Source organism: Stegastes partitus, unplaced genomic scaffold, assembly GCF_000690725.1.
Source record: "Stegastes partitus isolate 25-593 unplaced genomic scaffold, Stegastes_partitus-1.0.2 Scaffold58, whole genome shotgun sequence".
NCBI classification, from domain to species: domain Eukaryota; kingdom Metazoa; phylum Chordata; class Actinopteri; family Pomacentridae; genus Stegastes; species Stegastes partitus.
The window spans coordinates 704,534-727,746 of NW_007577789.1; the positions used below are offsets into that span (position 1 = coordinate 704,534).

The 23,213-nt window shown below is 40.6% G+C and overlaps 1 protein-coding gene across 1 annotated transcript in view; it reads left to right on the plus strand.

Moving 5' to 3' along the window:
* The window catches only part of LOC103353017 (kazrin-like), a 127,912-nt gene that overhangs the window by 86,670 nt on the left and 18,029 nt on the right, over positions 1-23,213 (plus strand). The window contains exon 3 of the mRNA XM_008275759.1: positions 19,210-19,401. Within this exon, the coding sequence (XP_008273981.1) occupies positions 19,210-19,401 (192 nt within the window). The remainder of the gene's footprint in view (positions 1-19,209; positions 19,402-23,213) is intronic.

Below are 23,213 nucleotides of genomic sequence, written 5' to 3' on the forward strand. Positions count from 1 at the left end.
TTTTTTTTTTTTTTTTTAACTCATTTGCAGACTCTTTCAGGTTTATTTTAATGGCTCCATCCGTCCGTCCCTGTATCCGCCAGCTATCTTATCTTCCATCCAGCCGTCCATCCCTCATGACCATCGCTGCACCTTTTTCCAGTTTTATTCAAACTCTGACGTTAATCTCCGGGATGAAGAATTTCGCAAAGCTGCTCAGTTTATCTGCCCATCTGCAGCTTGGGGAGGACAGTAATCTTACTGTTTGCGGTTTTTCACTTCAGAGAGGACAGCCTTTAGAACAAACGTATTGGTCGGATGGATTACTGTCAATTCGGGGGCAAGTACGTACTGTGAAAATACAAGTGGCACTTATGTAACTCTAAAAAAAAACACACACACACCAAAATAAAGATGTTTTCTCACATGCTCAGTCCATCAAAGAAAAACTGGACTTTTTTTTAAATTAAAAAAAAAGCAAATCTGCATCCTTTCCCCCTCCTTTAGACACAGCTATAGTGTTTGCATACCCGCCGACTCTGTTTGCATGTTGGTGTCTCTCTGAGAACATCAGCGCAAGTTCTGACCAGTGTAGCCGATACCATCCGCAGAGAGGATTTAAAGCCGACAGATCGTGGTGGAATGTGGCTGAGATTACTTGCCTATCTTTCTCTCTAATCAGTTTTTTTTTTCTTTTTTTGCTCACTGTTCAGCTCTGTTCTAAGCCCCCACTCTCACACAAGTTCAGCCCCCATTACTCCAAGGACCTGGAGCATGAAATAGGCTTGCCAGCATGTGGATGTCAGATTCTGTGATGTTAAAGCAGAGACTGCTTGATCGACATTGGCTGACTAGAAGGGAGAGAGTCATGCAGTGAGTGACATTGTCATTTAAATACCTTTTGATGTGAATTAGCGGCGACGGCCTCGAATTCTGGGGATTTCAGGTCGTGGTTTGTTGAGTGAAAGCATTAAATCACGCAGTGTTGGAACATCATCAGGGATGAAACACTTAGTTGCTTAAGTAGTTCTTATTTATTCAGCTTCCAGGTGCTCAAATGTGAGGATTTGCTGCTTTCTTTTCTGTTTTATATTGTTGTTAAATTTATGTTTTGGGGGGATTTGTGACTGTATGTCAGACAAAACAAGCATCACTTTTCGGTTGTGGAAATAGGAAGACGCCATTTTTTTATAGGCCGATCAATGCTGTATTTTCACGTCTGTGGTATAACCTTCTGTGTCATCTTCATACCTTCCTCATCTAAACTTCAAATTAAGAGTGTATATAAGGTTAAAGACCACTGGGACTTGAGTCTTACCCTCCACAGTGTGCTTGTCAATAAATAGCAATCTATCCCCCTTAAGTGTTCTCCTGAATGCCAACCTGCCTTCATCATCGTGTCAGATGATACTGAATATTAGAGTCTGATTTCTATGATGGGGTGCCCCAAGGCAAAGTGTGCATTTTTTCCTTTTTTTTTTTCCTGTTTTCATCAGCCGTGACCCTGTCATCTCCTCAGGCAAACGCGGGGTGATTGTTCTGCTCATGAGAATTGACTAGCTAATCCAGAGCAAAGCACTCCCAGACGGAGCAGACACCGCAAGCCCGCCTTCATCAGTCTGAGCTTCGGCGTTACAACCGTCACGAGCCACTGATGAATCTGCTATCAATGGTCCATAAAAATGACTCCGTGTGTGTGTGTTTGTGTGTAAGACAGAGGGGCAGAAAGACTTTTATTAATGACTCCAGCATCTCATTGGAACTAAAAGGATGTTTGAAAAATGTGTGCGAGAGATCTGAAAATGATGTGAGAGTGTGCACATGTGCTTTCACACACGTGACATCCGGCGTGTAAAAACGTCACCTTTCTTAACACTTCATTTGTACTTGTGATGATCACGCTGCTCTTAGCTTAACATAACCATATTTCATAAATCACAGCCAACCAGTTGCCACCTCATTAAAAGTGTGTTTTCAGGATTTAGCTCCGTTTCCACACTTCATTTATATTGTATCCAGCTGCTTTTTTTTTTTTTTCAGTATTAGCTTCTTTTCATTTCTGTACAACATGAAAATCAATCAGCAAATCCTTGAAAATGGAGTTTTGTAATTTGTCACAGTGAACCTTAGGGCTGCTTTATTCTTTGCCGGTGTTACAGCTGCGTGGGAATGTAGTTTAAGTGCAGACTAATTGAAAAAAGGCAGCTGTGCATGACATCGCTGTGCAATAGCTTTAGTAACTTTGACAAAAGTTACATCAGACCTCATTTTTGCTGCGACGGATTACATAATTCGGCGTGTTTAGCTCAGCAAGTTTAGCCTCTTTCAGACTTGAGGGACTTTCTGCCAATCTGACGCCATCTGATTGTGTCCTGTCTGGGTGAGCAACTTACTGTAAAAGTCGCGATGGCAATCTCAGGAGGTCAGATCTGGTAACGCTTCTGTATCACTTTCAACACACCGCAAGTTGTCGCAATACCGGATAGACACACACAAGCAACGCACTTCTAAAGTTGCGTGAAGTGATTTGGGGAAGGCTTTTTTCCCCCACATTTCAGGTCCAGAAATATCACAGAGAGTACAAAGAATACAGTTTTCATGTCAAAATCACAAACATGGCTCTCTGCTGTACTAACTCACGTATATCACAAACTGGAAAGTCCCTAAAGATTAAAGTACAAAGTCAGATTAATAAAACTCACCAATAATAAATGTGACCTTTAGTTTGTTGCTTCCAGCTGTTTGTAGGAGTTCATTAAATACCTGCAGCATCAGAGAGCAGCAGGATCCATACTGTATATGTCATTTCATTAATTACATATAAGCTATTCCATGTTTATAGTCACAGGTTATCAGCTCCAGTTGAATCATTGGTTACATAGCATTCTTATGGTGAGTCCAGCTGTTTTATTTTATTGTAGTGAGATAAAATATCATCACACAAAGATTTATATGTAGTCTTTTGTATTGTTTGTGTATTATTTTGCAGTATACAGCACTTCATGTACTGTCCTATATAACAAATATTGTGCGGTAGCATGGTCCTGTCCGTCACCGTGATGGATATATTTGAATGAAACCATAACATTTAAGTAAAAGAGCGTGTAAATGGCACAATGCCGTCAGTTTAACAGATTCATGAATCAGCAGTGTTCACTATTCAATATCTGAAAAGGCATTTAGGGTTTTATATTGTCCCTTCAATGAAAGAAAATCAGTGAAACTCACAAAATACACAGTCAAATTTTTAAAACCAATCAGTGTAATTTGTAAAATGGCAAGTTATGATGCAAATTATGTATAATTAGCTTAATAAATGGGTACTTCAAGTACGTATTCAGACAGTGCAGGTAAGTCACAGCCTAAGCAGGAAAGTTTATACGGCTAACATCATTTGCAATGCAGTTTTTTTTTTTTTTTTTTTTCCTCTTTTTGTCCTGAGGACACAAATAGTTTCTCCTGGGAATGAAAGGTCAGACTATGGCTGGTTTTTGTATACATGCCTGTAAAGAGCAAACATTAATCATTATCTCATCACGCATTCAGGTATGTGTGGGAGTGTCCCAGCACTTAAGAGTAGGTGCGTAAGAGAGTTTTTCCTATGAATCAACAGTTTTTTCTCATCGACTATTCCTGCTGAGTTTAGATTAAACTAATTGGAACAACTCAGCAAATTAAAAGTTTACACTTTTTTCAATTACACTTTGCTTCTTTATAAGCAGCTAAAATGCCTTTGCATGGATAAAAGTTTCAATATCTCTCTGTGTTGATTTTCTAACATCGTAGATCAATGCGATTCATGTGTTTCCCGGGATATAATCATTACAGGGAAATGGAACCATGTCAGAGGGGGCGCATTAGCCTGAAGGCTCTCTTGCATGTCGTTTCTTATGGAATAACGCCGCTGATTCACATGGATTTTATAGGAGTCTAGCTGCTAAAGTGCTGGCTCAGTTGCTCTTTGCTCCGTTACATAGACTATTGAGGAAACAGGAAGAATAAAGAGTCAAAACACCGAGTGAACCCGTGGACCCTGACTTCAGATGATTGTAGATAATCATCTGCATGCAAAACAATAGTCTTTATATAAATATAATCCCAATTAATTATCATGTTATTGAACCTCTCAGTGGTTTAATTTCCTAATGTGCTGGAGCACTTTGGAAAATAAATGACATTTGTGAATTGCCAGAGGGCAAAAGTTGACATGGCTGGAAAATCTTCCAACGAATCTTAATCACAACAGCATAAACACCCTAAAAATCATATTTTCTAAGTCTACTCAAAGGACTGCTGGGAAGGGTTAAGCTTTTAACCCGGTTTGGCACCTCTGAATGGATTTTCAGGAGACTCTGTTGGGCTGTAATTATTCAACCAGGGCCACGGCTGAGTTGCCAAGTCCAAAAACAAATAAGAGGATGTGGACTTGTTTCCTCTCGTCATGAAAGCGCTCGCTGCTCACATTCTTGACATCGACTGCTCCTTCATTCCCCCTCTTCTTCTGTTTTTTTTTTAAATTTAACACATTCCTTATTGGGGTTGTTCCTTTCGTCCTGCACAGCTGTGATACAATATGCTCAGACTGCAGACTTCACTATTCATGCACCCATTCATAATGTAAGAGCCCAGCGAGTTCTTCAGAGCGTTAAATATGACATCCTTCATGATGATATACATTTGGTAGGACTTGATTACACTGTGGCTGGACTCGATACCGCCGTCTAATGATGTGTCGATTTGGTCAGATGGGATGTTCTATTTGGGTAATCGAAGCAGCGCGTGCACATAATGTGTCTAAATTGCATCGTTATTATGTCACAGAAATCTCCTGTCAAGATTTTCTAGCTTTAGTGCGTCCACCATATTATTTATACACTGCTAAGCGGTCCACCCGCATTATGTGCAGCCATTATGTACAATAGCATGTGTTGGTGGAGCAGGGCTGTCTGTCACAGCACAAACTTTTATATTGCCATCATCCGCTCTGCACTCTGGGCCGGTGTGTTCTCGCTCTGCAAGCCGGATGAATGAGAATTCTGCAGGAACAATGGGTCCGTTAATTGATTTTGTCTCCAATATCAGGCAAAAATTGAACTCCACCCCTGTCTGCTCCTCCCGCCCACTCTAAAGAGGGAAAACCAATCTAAAAATTACCCCCCTCTAGACACTTACTGTCATTCCCTATCAATTTTCGGTTCTCCACTGCCGTTCCAGCCAAGTCCAATTTCAGCTGCCTCGTGGCCACCGGACTCTCTGACAGATTGCTGAAACCCTTTGCAACTTTTGAGTCCTGCTGTTTTCGTAGAACTGTGAGAGGAGGAGGGAAAAAGCTGTGCAGGACAAGAGAGTTTGTGATTTGGAGACAGACGTATAGCTATAAAAAAGGAAGCCAGCGTGTTTCTGTAGCATGAAATCATCTGATTGCAATGCCTGAATAGTACTGATGGAGCCAAAAAAGCTGCAAATTTCCGATGTTGGCCTCTCGGAAGTAGTCCCACACAGTAGGGAAATGCACTTGTAATTTGTTATAAAAAAAAAAAGGTATTTTTCTCTCCTCAAATATTTAATCTCTTTTTTTGCCCCATTAAGTCCACTTCAGGAAGAAAGGATGATGGATTTTTGTGTCCCCAGAGAAGTGCTGATATATTAGAACAATTTTATGACTGGTTTCCGCCATACCAAAACTGTCACACAAAGGCTGCAGGATTATTTAGGAAGACAGTTTCAGCCATTTTGCCTAAATCATATAAATAGGAAATGACACTGATCAGATTCATAATTCACTGCTACCAACTGCACGTCAGCTGATGCATGGCTGCTATTATGCAAATGCACACATTTAAGCAGTCATTTACATCAGTGGTCCGAAGATGGAGATTTTATTTACTGTTTCAATGAATCATAATAACTAGAGGCGAGCCCGTTTAGGGAATTGGAATGGAACGGAGGCAGCGATGGAGGGGGGTCAATGAATGCACATATTTCTTCGCCAGCCGAGTCAGAGACAAAGATCAGTTGTCTTTAGCCTCAGTTTAATCCCTGTGGCACTTCACGCTAGAATAAAACTTCAGTCACACATCCACATTAAGCCAGCATTATTTAAAGACATTCCCTGTTCATCATTTTGTCGGTGCCGAGGTATTAAAAACAAACAAGGCAGGAACATTAGCTTAGTCTTTGCAAATGCTTTCAGTAGAAAAGCTGAAAATGCTTGTTATGAGGGTCTTAAAACCCACGTTTGTGCATTTGTATTTCTGTAACTTTTAGTTAATGCTGCAGTATAAGACCATTGTGGCTGCATTTGTTCTCTGCAGTCATAGTTTCTTCTATTTTCTTATCTAATCATGGTGCATTTACTTTATTTTAGTTTAGTTTCATTATGTTGCATGCTTCTTTTTGTGTGTAAACTGCGAAAACAATTGGTTAGGGGAAGTCCTATATGGATTTTGTATTTGATTTTTGTGAAAATCAAGTTTTCTTTTGCTCGTTAACATGTCTGTATGGTGGTGTTTTATCTGCTAGAAGACATACCATGAAACAAATAAGATCAGTCATAGATCTGCACATCATAGATGAAGCAGGAGCAGTGTAGAGTTACATCTAAGTCATTTTAAATATGTAATTTTGACATAAGCTTAGGGGTTTATTCAATAACTGGAGCTGGACTGAGTACTTGTAGATGCATTCGTGCCAAACCAGGTTATTTCAGTGTGTTACTCTTATGGTTTATTACAACTTTGGTGCTGTTTTTTGTGCATTTGGCTGCCGTTTGTGAACAATAATTTTGAAAAAAAGAGATGTCAGATGTGGAAAGAGATATCTTGTAAACAAGCCAGCACTTAGAGTCAAACTTATTTGGAATAGAAAAACATTCAAAACTGAGACATTTCACAAAGAAATCAATGAATTCCAATAAAAATTTGCATGGATCAGGGGATTCAGAGCCTGAGAGTCCAAAATGGAGGAGGATTATTGTGCCTTATTAACTTTGCTGCTCCGTTCATATTTACATTTTAACCCTCCTTTGTTGCTTCACAAAAGAGGAATGGCTTAGAGACAGGAGTCAGTGGTACAAATATGTCTTTTGAATAGACTGTGTGAACTTGCCAAAATGCCAGAGGGAGTAAACAAACAGCACAGTGCAAACAGAATGAGTGACTGCTGCTAGCGTGATCCCGGCTGACCGGCTTCAGTAGTTCACCAACTAACGGGCTGCCAATATCGCCTCTGTTGAGAAACTTCTAGCATCACATGTTTGGTAGATGAACGTCACTGTGCCTCTTAAAGATGTGACCAGGCCTTAATGTGACTTCTTTGTATTCTAGTCATACTGTGTTTTCAGTGTTAGATTTAGCATTTTGAGATTGAAGCAAGCAGACGGACACTAAACACGACTGTCCCACTGACAGTAATAAAGTTCTATGAAGTGCAATCAAAACGTTCTGAGGCTGAGCCTATAGAATATACGTTTTCAAAAAAGATTTAAATTTGGCAGCTATTCCAGCCGAAGTCGTCTTTACAAAACTCCCGACGCGTCTGCAACGCTTGCTTCCTGACAGTCTCACTACGTAAACAAGTCAAGCGCCATCTGCGATTGACACTTCGAACAGCAATCCTTCTAACTTGGATTTCATTTTAGGGAACAGGAAGAACTTGCAGGGAGCCAAATCTGGCAAAACAAAACCTGTGTGTGACTGCACGCACAGCACATTGGAGCATCCGCAGGCCGTTGGGCCACAGTTCAGGTCGTATGCATCGAAATATCCCTCAGACGCCTCGGGATATTTCAGAAGGAGTTGACAGTCCAACCCTGTGTGACTAATTCACTGTGCACAAACATGTAAATGCTGAAGAAAACAATGAGCATGCTCTTGGTGCACTCCTACACTCTCTTCCAGCTTGCAATCTGTGGAGGAATCACAAATGAGCACCTACCAGCTGTTGATTGTGTCGTGTCACGCAGCATCCGACTTGTGACAGTCACTGCTCGCACATGTCGCACATGTACGACTGTGATGCGCTCCGTATACGTCTGTTGCAAACCCTTCAAGGAACTAAAACAAACATATATTATTGAATGATGACTCATGTTGTCACACTGCATTAAATGTCGTAGGACTTTCTAAACCCCAAAACCCACCAGCAGGTTTGAAAGGCATGTTGTCTTTTACAAAAAGACAGAAATTAGACCATTCATAAGAGTCAGAAGCTGTAAAAATACAAAGAATTGTAGGACTTTTAACTTTTAGACCGTCCTTGAACCACGCATCTGTGGTGTGAAGTTCTGCTGAGAAAATTCCATTTCTGCGCGAAATTGTTCTGCACATCTTGTTTTAAAATCCCCCCAAACTAACACTTTGATCCAACTAGTTTCTGTAAAAAACAAAAAATTCTGCATTCCTCTGCTCAGCTACGGAGTCAACAGTGACTTCGCTGTGACCGACAACCACGTGACAAAAATTCTGACATTTTCAGCTGAAATAGTCTGAACTGCAGGTTGTGCTTACACAGAGATGATTGGAGAAGTATATAAGTAATAAAATATCGACAGTATGTAGAATCATGTGCTGCAAGGTGGCTCGGTAGTTAGCTTCGTCGCCTCACAGCTAGAAGATCCCCAGTTCGGACACCTGGGATCTTTGTACGTGGAGTTTGCATGTTCCTCCCACAGTCTAAAAACATGTTGAGGTTAATTGGTGATTCTAAATTGTCCGTAGGTGTGAACGTCAGTGTGCTTGGTTGTCAGTCTCTAAGTGTAGCCCTGTGATAGACTGGTGACCTGTCCAGGGTGTCCCCTGCCTTCACCCTGAGTCAGCTGGGATAGGCTCCAGCCCCCCATGACCCTAGTGAGGATTAAGCGGTGTATAGATAATGGATGGATGGATGTAGAATCACCATTTTTTCAGTGTTGGTAATAGCTGGTTACCTTCCAGCTTTAAGCTTTCATTTTTTCTTTATTTTTAATGATGTATAAGTGTGCCATAATGTAGAGAAGACATTTTTAAGCTCTCTCTATTTCTAGGTGTGGTTTTGTTCTTTCCATAGAGGTGCAGGACTTTGTTTTAAAGTGACCTCAGTAAGATGACTCCAGAATCTGGATTGGGTTCACAGTGTTAGTGGCAGTAAATGTGCATGCTCCGTTTGTGTGTGTGTGTGTGAGACCATGTGGAGGTTTTCCTGTCTATCACAGGCCAGAGAACATGTTGTGAAGCATGTTTGGAGAATGGTTGTCCTTGTTACCTCTCTGCTGTTTTGCTGTTTGACCGCTGCCCTACATCAGTGCTTCCGTCTGTTAATTGATGAGGTGATGCTTATTTAGGTTACAAACCACGACAGGGTGCAAAGTGGACATTGCAGGTTGGCTGCCAAAGGTCTTGTCGGATAAAAGGAGGTAGAGTTCATGTCCTGGTTAAGCAGCAATACCAGAGATATGGGGCTCTTTTCCTGGAGCATTTGTTTGATATGTTGAGTGAGTCGATTGTAGGTACCATTATTTTTGAAACTCATTTCTAATAAACTAAGTTGATTTAAAAATTCAGTGTTTTGGTTCTGACAGTCACTTCAAGCCATCTGTGGTCACTTCTCTTGTGTTCCTGATCAATGTTCTGTCCACAGCACTCCCCAACTGGTGACACAGTGGGAGCCAATCAACACTGAGGAATACATGTTGAAAAGTTTTGTTTTTAATTAAAGAAATGTAAAGCGCATATTCACAAAAACAGTTTTATGGTGGACTTATGGACTTTTATCAGTTCCAGATATCAGTTATTGATCTCCTTGATTACTGAGAACCGATATTGGTCGACGCCATGTTTGATGTTTGACGACCAGCATCTTTGGCAGCTTTGCAAAGAAAAAAAAAGGTTGTTCTGTTGAGTCTGTCTGCTTCAGAACTTGAGCAGACTCTCATAACATCATCCAGCAGGGAACTATTTTCAGAATAAAGTTGTAAAAATGCCCTGCATGCTACCTGCTCACCACTAACCAACAGCAGACATCGGCAACAGCTGGTAAACATAGAGGAGCATTTAGCAGCTACAGAAGCAGGTATTTCCCTCAGGATGTTTCAGTTGGGGCCAAAGAGAGAGAACAAAGGGAGTGAATATTGCGTTGCATCACATTCATCAGGTGGCCGGTAGCTTCAATGGAAAGATAATGTTGCGAGATAATTGCGAGATGCAACCTTTTGCTCAAGTGGCTCGATGAATCAGTTATTGCAGACTGAAACATTAATCACAGGCTGTAGACTGACTTTTGATTCACCGTTGAGCTAATGCGCCACAGTAATTTGCGCTCACATTTTTCCTGCGCTGATAAGATTTATTACAGACACTATCAGTTTCTGTCACCTGTGTTCTTTGTCCTTTACATGTTTTAGTGTTAAACCGCGTTCCCAGGTCTTAGCAAATTACTTTGTGAGTGCAGATGTTTTCATAATCAACGGAAAAAAGATGTGGGGAAAAACGGTAGGCTTTTATCCTTCAATTGGTTCCTATATGCTTTGCTGCATGTCAGATGTAGGTGGTAGCTGTCATTTAAGAGCACTGATTCGGCTGCCTCTCTTAGCCCGTGGGGAACAGATGGTGCTGAAGGTTGAGCTAACAGCAGAGAGGCAACAAACATGCGACCCTGATACATCCTCTCACTGGTGCTGAGGTTGTGATGGCAACAGAGTCTCACCGCTTCAAACTAAAACACCCCCCTGTGCTGTCAAACTTTGTGTGTGCTCACAGCTCCTACACACTAAAAAAAAAAGCATTTCTTTTTCTCACGTTTTTTTTTTTCCTGTTGGGAAGGAGTTGTAATTAAGGCCAAAAAGTTTTTGTTGAGCAGGAGTGCGGCTAAAAACAGCTGCCTTGTTTGAGACGTACAGCATTTGACTGTGAGTGTCATGAATGGGATGATTTCATGAGCACGAGCTGAGAAACGCGTTCGTATTATTTTTGTCTCTGGGTCACATTCTTTTTTTTTTTTTTTAACAATTCACTTGAACGTTAAAGAGTGAAAACAAAAACACAAAAAAACACCCAAGGTCTATGTTTGAAATGAATAGCGGTGTATCTCGGATTTTTTTTTTTCTGAGTTTCATGCTACTTTATTCATCCAGATGTCTACATCAGTAAAAAATCCTCCAGATGTCTCCTCCAGATGTGCTGCACAATGAATATTATGGACTTTAATCCATCGTGGAAAAAAATCACGTGTTATGGATGCAATTTGTAGATGTGTAAAGTCTCAATAAGTTTATTTGCACAATTTAAAAAATAAAAAAAGGTAAAAAAGTCCAAAAAAAGAAGTCAAAATAATAATATCTACCTAAACAAGTAACAAAAGAATCATGTTACCTCATATCCTGAAAACATACTTGTTTTCTTTATATTTACTTAAATCTTAAATTAAACTTAAATCCAAAATAAATCCAAATTCTGTGTTTGATAGGAATAGCGGCAGTTTGTTTGATTATTTCACAGTGCATCTCGTATATTATGTGCTTTATTTCTTCTATTTTTTTTGCAATTGAGTTGTCATGTTGCTTCATTCACACAAACCTCTCCAACATAATCACACCTGTCATCTTTCATTTGAGATATTTTACTATTTCTTCCCTCCTCCAGATGTCTACACGATGCATTTTACAGGCTGAAATCAAATAAATGAGACCGTTGATGGATGCATTTTGCAAAAGTGTAAAAGTGTAATTTAGCTTGCATGATGTAAAAAAAAAAGTATATAGTAAAACAATAATAATATCTATTTAAACAAGCAACAAAATGTTCTTGTTAATTTGCACGTACATAAACATTGTAAATTATGGGCATCAACCCTTCCTTCAGACAAAAGTCGGCAGCCGTTGAAGGGAGAAGCCTCCCTGGGAATGAGCCGTCTGGAGTCCTGGAGGGGAGAGCAGCAGAGATATGAGTTATCAGGGAGCTCCCAGTCTGACTGCCATTGTAATGCAGAGCTACAGAGCATGCCTCTTGCCAACCTAGAGGCTATGCGGACATTGAAAAATAGGTAGCAGTCCTCCACCACCACCACCACCTTACCCCCAAACTCTCACTGTCTTATCTAAGGCTCTCCAGCACTGCGCTCGCCTTTGGAAAGCTTGAAAAGACAATAACATGTTTGTTTCCACCTCGTACTCTGCTAATAATTAGTGTGGCATATTTAGACGGCTAGAATTGCAACTTGTTGTTGAGGGTTCTCTTGGAAGGTAAAGTGGAGGACTCATCATTGCAAACTGTTTTAAATGTAGACCGTGTTATTCAGTGTTGTGACACGTCGCAGGGTCACTGAGGACTCGACTGAATGTGAAATTTAAATATTCTCCATTTACAAGGCAAAAATTTAAATAGTAAACTGCAGCTGACTTCTATTTAAATGCAGTAGAGTGAATGTTCTTGATCACTTTCCACCACAAGCTGCTTTTTATTACTTAGACGTTATGTTAGTTTGTGTTGACTTCATTGTCTTACTTTGAGCAGGTTTTTGAAGTATCCTGCATGTAAACGTTAAATATCCAGATTTCAGAAACCTGGATTAACCCTGTATTTTAGAAACCTGAGGCCTGCACTATGAAGCAGGATTTAAGGTTATCCATGTAAGTTTAGGTTTACATCTCACGCCTACTGGGGTACATCTCCAAGCTAACTTATGCTAAACGCCTAACCTGCTGTGGAGCAGTTTATGTTGAAGATAAGAGAGCAGCGTGTATTAAAGCACCGCCTACTGAGCATCCACCAATCGGTTCTCTTGGAAAATGTCATTAGCATTCCTCGAAGATCCCACGGAGCTCAGTGCGCAGATAGTGAGGGCGAAAGATAATGGATTTTCAAGCTCCTAGCGATTTGAAAGCCATTTCATTGCTCTATCTGTTTTTGTAGAGCGATATAATCCTAAAAACATGACCTGATTAAAACACTAACACCTTATGGAATGCGTGTTGACCTTATTTGATTTGCAGTAAGCCTACTTATTGATTTGAATTCTGTTTTTACAGCTCTTCACGTAGTCTCCAAACACTGCCAAGCATCTGAAAAGAAAACTCTCAAGAATTAAACTTAATATGAGAATTTATCAACCACATCACCATAAAAAACGTTATATTTTTGTTGAACATTATACGATCTTGTGATGATAATTACAGTGTTTCTTAAATCTTGAATAAAAATCCCACATCTAAGCGGTTGATAAGCATATTAATTAAACTCTCACATGTTCTGTGTTTTTTTTTTGCAACTTTACTTCTTTCTAACTTTGGCTGCTGCAGCTGTGTTGCCTTTAGTTTGTCTTAGAGTTTGTCCTATGTATATGCTATAGCTTGCTCTTTGATTGTAAAATATGCTACTCTGGTGCCAGCAGACTTGTTCATGTCTGTGATTGGTCATCTGCTGCCAACTCAACGCGTGCAAAGCTGAATTCCAGTTTGATTTACAGAGCTGATAACCGCTTATCCAGACTGCAGTTGATAAAATAAGCAAAACCAGGTAACTAAAAGATACGCTGAACTTGCTTCGTGGTATGTCCCACTGTTTATGCTACATGGAGTACATAGATACTGTCTCATATAACCTAGACCAGGGGTCGGCAACCTTAAACACTCAAAGAGCCATTTGGACCCGTTTCCCATGGAAAAGAAAACACTGGGAGCCACAAAACCCCTTTGAAATCTAAAATGAAGATAACACTGCATATATCATTTTTACCTTTATGCTATGTATAAATAAAAAAAAAACTAGTGTGTTGCATTTATGAAATCAATGAACTGCTACAGAGAAAATGACATTTTATTTCTGCAACAAAAACATTTTTAACTCCAACAAAAAAAAAAAGATGATGGGTTGAAGGGTACCTTTAAATAAAAATACTAAATATCTATTTGAATTACCCTTGTATTTATGAAATAAAAAGCCGATCTTAAATTATCCACCTGCAGCAAACTAAAAATGCCGTCTGGTTGTCCTGTTGACTGCAGCTGGGACTGCCGACCAGACTCCTGACCGCCTGTGAGCGCTTTGGGACGGGAGGAGCTCACGGCAGCAGCGCTGCTCGCTGAGGACAGTAACTGCAGAACGATACGTGTTTTCACATCAGAGTCTCCAAAACACCAGAAAAGTCTCCAACAACACCAGAAAGAGTCGCTAGATTTGTTGCTAGTCGCTTTAGCCAAAAATAAATAAAAAATCACCAAGAGGATTTGGAAAGTTGCCAGATTTAACGAGAACGTCATCAAGGTGGCAACACTGCACATGTCAGCGAGTGTCGCACATCAGCGGTTATGACGCATATTTTGAGCAAATTTACAATTCCATTTTAAAAACTAACGAGCTAAAACAAAATGCATTTAAATTAAAATACTCACTATTTATTATAAGACACAAGGAGCCGCAGTAGAGGTACAAAAGAGCCGCGAGTTGCTGACCCCTGACCTAGACACATCATCCTAACGGCACTGGTGCTTCTACTATTACTTCCTGTGGTCTCATGAGCAGTTACACTGTGATTCAAGCCTCTCATGCAAAACTTTGTCTGCACTCGGGGTCCCTGAGCTCCATCTTGACAACCCTACCTCAGCGTATCTTCATCCCCATACTCCTTTGTCCTACATAGTGACAGTGACAACCTAAAACAGGTCAAACTAGAGGACATGTTTAATACTTCCTGTCAGTCTCGCCTACACTGCTGGCAGCGGTGTGGATAAACCAAATCTGCAACAAGATGTAGAATAGCTATGAGCCAAAGTGGCCCCATTTACAATAGTGACAGTCAATTTAATGTAAGCTCAGGCTACCAGCTACAGCGATGTCAGATTAAATTGCTAGTTTGTGCTGTAAATATCACATGTGGATGCACAAACAGCAAACTGTAATCAGTAACCGGGACAGTAGCATTTGTCATGTGTACGGAGATATGAATACACAGATTCCTCTGCGCTCCGTGTTAACGCCAAATGCGATCAGAACTGGGATAAGGAGCTGTGATACTGGTGTGCATGTGAACCCAATCACTGACATCTCAAAAGCTTCAAGTGCTGCAGGAGTGAGCATGCTGCTATTTGTTTGTGTATAAGGAATGCCCTTATCACTTTTGATTACATCTACTGTGGCTCTCCTATGGAGGCTATAATAAAGGCAATGTACTAGAATGTAAAAGTAAATGTGCCATATGTGGTAGTAAAATTAAGCAAAGCATGGAAAGTTTATTTATGAAGCCCAATTTATACCCAAGAGTGTGTTCTCGTACAATAAAAACATAAAACTACAAGTTTAAAGCCTAAACAACATGATCGAATGCATTTTCATTTACAGTTTTCTGATGTCCTGCTGAGGTAAATAGCAGGAAGTTTTAAATTACACCTTCGCAAGTGCGCAATCACGAGTTTCTTCTCTTTGTTGCAGTATTGGAATCCATTTTTAAGTATCTATTCAGTATCTTCTTTCAATTGTGATGTTTCGCAGTTGGGTAAACAGTTTTTTTTATGGTAGAGTTGTGGTTATTATGACTTACTCTGTGGAATAATGCAGGTAAACTTCCATTAAGGAGAAAAAAAAGTGCTGTTATGCTGTATTTTTACTGTGTACGTTTGTATTTTCCATTCAGAACACTGTATATATGCATATTAGGCCTCGGATGTCATCTATGATTTCTGTAATAGTGACATTATTTATAATTATGCTCAATTTTAACCAATGATTACGGTTTGCTTGCTGGAAATTCAACACACATACTTAGTGTCCTTATTTATGACTCCTTGTGTTGCTGCTTTCACACAATCAATACATGCAAACCTAATGAATGAGGAATTTAATCGAGTTCGTGACTATTAAAGGATTTTTTTTTTAAACAAATGAACTGTATCTTGCGGTCAGCTGTTTCCAGAATAGGACACCTCTTTGGGTTGCCAATAAGGCTGTTGCTGCTTGAGTTGCTCTGTAAAATGTGGTTCTATTATCGGGTCCATTAAGTATACCTCTGTGTAATGATACTCCACTCACCAGCGTTTTTCTCTCGACCCTTCTCCTAATAACCCCTTTTACATTTCATTTTCATTATTTAGCGGGCAGCCCTTCTCCTCAGCCACTTACATTTTGTCAGTGAAAGCCCCGGGTAGCAGGTACATGTCATACAAGCAGGGAGCTGGTCTTAAAAAGTTCATTTTAGTTTCGGGGACGGGGAGGAAAGCGCAGAGCTAAAGTGATCCATGCGGTGCTAAAGTGTGTCAGAGCAAAGCTGAATACACCACAGAGCCTCTGTTACAGTTTGTTGTTACAGTCTGTTGTCGTTTTGAGCGTCTTGTGTTCTTACGTAAGATATCAGTCATGCTTATGGACGCACAAGGATGCTGCTCAACACCAGTTATGTTGTAAGAAGAGTGAAGAATGTTGTTGTTATTGTCATGGCTGGAGCACAGTAATAAAGATATACGTGTCATTTACTACAAGATTTTATTAAAGTTCTTCTGGCAGTAAAGAAGGAAAGTGAGAATGCTTTCAAAAATAATTTATCATTTAACTCCATACAAAGGGCAGTAAACAGAAAAAATCAAATCAGTATTCGGTGTCGCCTCCTTTGCTTTTGAAACAGCACCAATTCTACTAGATATACATGTGCACCAAGGTTCTTGGTGCACATGTATATCTAGTAGTAGGTTCCTCTCATATTGGGCAGGATTGCGACAACACATCAACAGTAGGGTAAAACTAAGCTGTCTCACGACAGTCTAATCCCAGCTCACGTTCCCTATTAGTGGGTGAACAATCCAACGCTTTATGAATTCTGCTGGACAATGATAGGAAGAGCCAACATCGAAGGATCAAAAAGTGCTATGAACGCTTGGCCTGCTTAAAACCCCAAAAAAAGTCAGAAGGATCGGTGTATTTAGGCATGTTTACTTCTTCATTTAAACATGTTACCTTTAGATATTGATCAACACTGTGGTGATATTTAAATGTAGTTAAAGTTTGTTATATTAGTTTAGTTATTTTCTTTGATTTTCACATCATGCACACAAAGCGTCCAACTATCGTGGGTTTACAAGACAACAAAAGCACAGTGGCATAAGTCCAACACTACTTCTATTGCATTGCAAAATCACAGGTTGTTTTACCCACCATCCTGAAGCAAAACTCTGGCTTTTCATCAGTCAACACAAACGGAGGACATTCTACTAAAATGTGTCATCGTAGGATAGCAACACAAAACTTCCAAAACTCACCCTGCAAACTGTCTTCTGTTGTGGCATAAACTCGCCTTAACGTCACTGTACACATCTTTGTCTTTTCTTTAAATCACATTTCACACATAGCAGCTATTCCTTATGAGATGATGCCTTCAGAATTTCTGTTCATCCATGTGACAACTCAACAGAGCATTTTTCTCCACACATGAGATGCATTCTGCTTCCAATCTCCTGGATATCACAAAATAACCTGATTGAAAAAGGTTTTATTGATATCATATATTTGTATTTTATCTGGACTAAATGACTTATGCGGCTCCATTCGGTGACAGATAAAGGCCTCATTTCCATAGAAAAGATCCACGTGGTTCTGGGATTTGCAAGTAACCAGAAATCCTAACTTTGGATGAATGCAATACTTTTTTTTACCAATATGTCAATTTTACTTTGCATTAAAAGTTTTCCTTTGCTTGGAATCAGATTTTTCTATTACTGCCCAACTTAGGCAGCCATTACTTACCACAGTGGTCAAAGTTTTTGATGAATTCTATCAAAGTGCAGGCTTATGACACATAGATGAGATTAATGGTCAGGTCAGGAGAATCTGCTGAGCACAGCGTTTACACTCTACTCTGTATTTAAAAGATTTACGATTGAAAACCAGCCATACGCACTTCTCAGTTTATGCTCCTCTCTTAGATTTAAATGGCAAAACTTCCCAATGCGAGATCCGTCATAGTTCGTTTCCAGTGGAGAATTCTGGACTTTAATAACGAAACGCTCGTTGGCAGAAATGAAAAGTTGCGCAACACTTTCTCAATAAATATTTACACATTTCTTCATCTCACTAATCTGTGATGCTCTGCAAAAAGAATGCAGTGTTTGCTGCAGTAGCTTAACATTGCAGGAATTTCACATCAAGCCCTGTATGCTGATTCTCATTATACATTTTCACACTCCAAAAATAATGGTCCTACCTTTTATTAAACAGCTAAACTGCAATCTGTATTCTGTCTTTAATTCGTCTTCGGTATTTTGGCATTTCCCATCTCCTCTTCTCAGTTCCCCCATTCAGCTCAGATTTTTTTTTTTTTCAGACAGTCATATTGGAGCCGGGATATGAGACTATGAAGTGTGATTTATGCACGGTACTTGATAATGGAGCCATGCAAGATGCGACGTTTTCCTCGCCACCCTCCACCCTCCTCCCTTCCTGCCCTGAGGATGCATGAAATTGAGCAGAATGACTCTACTCATCCTTGTATAAATTACTCTCCATATGCTCCACCTAGAAAAAGCTCTTTCAGTGTGCAAAATGACACATTTTTATTTTTTAGACATTTCTTTTCGTGAGGTTTGATGTGAAATTGAAGTGTGACATTTGTGTGTTGTGGCTTGTTTTAAAGGCAAGTGGAGACCTCTCTCTGCTGCTTGGAAAGTTTTTCAGTGAATCAAAATGTGAGAAAAGAAAAGAAAAAAAAAAAGAAATCTATGTCTCCATGCTGCTGTTTTCATTTTTATTGTTTGCTGCTGTGTGACGATGCCAGGAAGGGCCACTTTAAAGCAGCATTCAATGAATATTAAATGGATAAACCTCTCGCCTTTTCCCCGTAATTCCTGCCAAGACGGCAGAGGTTCAACAGGCAGCTTCAAAGACAAATTTCATTACAGCGTCAGAGTCTTGTCTCTACTCATCCGCTGGACCCCACCTTCATCTATGATGCTTATTACTGACAGTAATTTGCCGTCGCATTTATCTCAATCACAAATGGAACCGTAACCTCCCGTGGTGATGTTAAATCGATTTTGCATTTCAGACATAATTTCTGCAGTCATGTAGCTACTCAGAGCCTAATGCACCTGTGTGACAGTGGATTCTGCTTTGCACATGACCCCTTCTCTAGCTGCTGGAGTTACATTTTCCCCTCAGCCTAGAAAAAAAAAAAAACTAAATTGCAGGCCTGCCTGGCAAAGTTAAAACCGTGCACATTTGGACTGTGTTCTGCGGGTGTCAGCCTGATAAAGCTCTCTTCTCTCTCTGTGTGTTGTAGTTCTGCTGCGTGAAGAGGTGGCCCAGCTCCAGGAGGAGGTCCACCTGCTGCGGCAGATGAAGGACATGTTGAGTAAGGACCTGGAGGAGACCCAGGGAGGCTGCTCGGCTGACGTGCTCTCTGCCACCGAACTTCGCGTGCAGCTGGCCCAGAAGGAGCAGGAGCTGGACCGAGCCAAGGAAGCTCTGCAAGGTAAGGACTCCATCGGGAAACAGGAAGCTGGGTGTGCGACTTAAACCACTTATTAATATGATTATAAAAAAAACTGTAGACAATAATGGGCTGCAAGGTGGCTTGGTGGTTAGCATCGTTGCAAGAAGGTCGCCAGTTTGCATCCCGGTGAGGACACCCGGGATCTTCCTGCGTGGAGTTTGCATGTTCTCCCCGTGCAGCGTGGGTTCTCTCCGGGTTCTCTGGCTTCCTCCCACACAGTCCAAAAACATGTTGAGGTTAATTGGTGATTCTAAATTGTCCGTAGGTGTGAATGTGAGTGTGCTTGGTTGTCTGTCTCTAAGTGTAGCCCTGTGATAGACTGGTGACCTGTCCAGGGTGTCCCCTGCCTTCACCCTGAGTCAGCTGGGATAGACTCCAGCCCCCCACAACCCTAGTGAGGATTAAACGGTGTATAGATGATGGATGGATGTAGACAATAATGTTGCAGGACATGTAATGTAGTTTGTTTGTTTCTTTTTATGTCCAATAATTTCTGACCATTAAAAGTAGGGATATAGCGATTATCGGGGTTGTCGATTATCGTGGCCGATATTCAGCAATTTCACAATTATCTGTATCGTTATATTTTATTGACCGATTATTGATAATGATGCAGTCTGATGCAGCCTCCTCTCTGTCTGTCGTCACTCTGTGGCTTCAGAAATGTCTCAAGCAGACACTGCAAAAACTGAACAAACCGTTGACACAAACCAGGAAATTAACGACCATAAATTCTGGACTATAAGCCGCTACTTTTTTCACACCCTTTGAACGCTGCGGCTTAAACAATGATTAATTAATTTATTAACTAATTTATGGATTTTAACGATTTTTACGAATTTGCCTTGAGACAAAAGTGACATTGAAAGCGACAACGAAAGAGAGACTGAGGAAGTGTGTGATGAAGGAATATTGAAGGTGTTCAACTTCAGTGGTTTTAGTGCAGGAGGAAGATGAAGATAGCGATCAATGACTTTTCCTGGTTGGCTGCTGTAGTTTTTATTTTCTTATCCAGCCGTGTTACAGGCACTGTTTGGAAAAAAGCATTTATGGTATTTGTGTATGTTACTGGTATGTATTTAATTAAAAGTTTAAATCTTTTTGTGTAAATATCTCATGTTACAACGTGGACACCTGCTGCTTACAGACAAGTGCGACCTTTATATGTACAAAATGTGTTTTCTTTTTAAAGTTAGTGTGTGCGGCTTACATTCAGGTGCGCTCAATAGTCCGGAAATTACGGTACTCAGTCATTGGCTAAGGCTACGCTAACAGCTAGCAGCTAAATTAGAAGGCAGCCACAGATTAACCTGAAGCAGAGTCTGGAGAACAATAGTTAATAATGCTTTAGGATGTGGACCTTAGTGGGCTATGAAAGTGATGGAACAGTGAAAAAATTAAGAAGAACATCAGACGTAACTACAGGAGACAAACTGATCAACCTCAGTCGATGCCACATAAACAGAGCATCTAAATTGAATCACTCCTGTTTCTATTTTATAAACACAGTTATAGTGACCCTTAAAATAAGGAAGCCTAGTTATGAATGACAGGTTCCCCGCTGTCACATGTTAAACATAACATTTAATGTATATCGGCTCCAAATATTGGCTACAGGCCTTTATTACCGCCCCTGGAAACCCCATATGGGTCAATCCCTAAATAAAAGCAATTAGAATAAAGCTTAAGGATATATGTATGATTTGTTTGGAGCATCCTCAGCATGTGATCATAATGTCCCCGGCTTGATCGTGTGGCTTAATCGGCCCCTTTGTTGCATTTCCTTCTCCCACTCCCCCCCCATATTTGTGGACTGTATTTATTTTCAACTGTATGTAAATGGTTCCAGAGGATTAATTGTCATCTCTGCTCTCTGGCCAGATGTTTACACTGTGAAATTAACACATTCCAAAGGACTTACATGCACAAGATAGTACAAAGCACACGCACACACAGCGAGAAATCATACAACAGCAAAATGCACGAGAACAATTGATTAAAAAGTGTTTGAACGTAAACAGTATGCATGTCGCCATCCACTTACTGTACGTTTAGAAAAAAAAAATCCAATTTGCTGAACAGAGCAAAAAGCAGGTGTAGGTGGGTCTGTCCTGTCGGGTGAACATGTGCAAATTGGAACTATGCAAAGCAGCAGAGCAAAGTGATCCCACTCTCTGGTTTGAAGGATTCTATAATCATTTAGCAGCTTTACATTTTCCCTTTCGCCACTCCCACTCCTCCCGCTGTGAGAAAACCTGCTGCGTTTTACGCTCCGTGGGGCTCGAAACCCGTGACTTTTGTCCTCGTCGCCATAATGCCAACACGAGCGTCTCTGGCAGTGTGGTTAATGCAGCCCATCAGATGCATTATGATCCATTAGCATGTGTTCTGCTTGAGAGATGGCGTAGTGTCTTGGGGTGAGAGAGGGTACAGATGCTTTGACTTATCTCTTCTTTTTTTTTTCTTTCTTTCTTTTTCTAAAAATCTGTTTAAATCGCTATCGGCAAATCGCGATGCTCTGCTCCCACTCTGCGTAGCCTGATGCAACGACAGCAGAGCGGCCTCACTTGTAGGAACAGCTATGGATTCATGAAACAGGATGCTACATCCTAACAGCAAGCTTCACCTACAACCTTGAGTATTCAAAAAGGGCCGTAATTCTTTTTCGGAGCTAATTTAGAGCCATTTATAGTGCAAGTGTCTCTTTGTTAATAAGGAATAATGGCTGAATCTGAGCATGTATTTGCAGAGAAGTGGGAATATACTTACATGTTGCCTTCACACAGAGCGCGCACACGACATAAAGTAATGAACAAGTTCTGCCAGGCAGTGCGCAGTGAATTGCATGGCATCAAGCAGAGATGTCATCAGCGTGGCAGTGAATCATTCTTTTCAAAGAATTATCGCCCATGGAATGAGGCAGAGCACAAAACTACCATTTGGTATCAGACAAAAGCATGACATGCTGTCAGGGGATTTTGTTGCTGCGACATTTCACTTGACACTCGCAGCCTACGCTTTTTGGAAGAATGGAACAAAAAAAACAAAATGGACTGGGGCAGAGTAGAATGGTGCGCACATCAAATGAATACTTATCTCTCCTTGAGCTGGATGTTTGGCTGTCTAAACAGACTGCACACATGCTCATACAGTCATTTGTATGACTCAGGCCTGTTAATGAAGGCCAAAGCCTACCAGCCCCAGCAGGCACTGACAGTAATCAGCGGCTAATGAAAGCTTTATAAAAGGGGACTTTGGCTGGCTTACAAGGTCCAGAAACGTTAAGCAGGGTGGATCTAGTCTGCAATTAAGACGGGGTATGTGGGAGGACAAGAGGAAATTGGCTGTTATGTTCACGTTGGAGTGTGTTCAGAAAGGCAAACAGAAGTGACAGAACTTGAGTGAGAAGACGTTCCTGTTGCTATTTTTCCTTTTTGTGTTCCTCGAGCTGATGTTCAAGTGTAACATTTGGCCAGAGACTGAACCGTGAAAACGCATGCATGTGAAAGCAGCGAGATTTCTGAATTATTTATATTTTTATTGTTGTTTTCCACCTGACCTGGTGTGTGCAGCAGTAGCTGCTTCTCAGCTCTTTTGTTCGTCCACAGTTGTCGCTCCGCATCTTCATGCACTGACTCTGAGACTTGCTGCACAATCCAAAAAAAAAAAGACAAGCATGAAAGAACAGCAACAGTATTTGCTAGCGGTTTCCTTATGCTGTTTGCTTGTGGTGGGTAGCAGCCAGTATAATTTTGGCTTCCTCCTCGGCAATATTTACAGTTGTTTCCAAG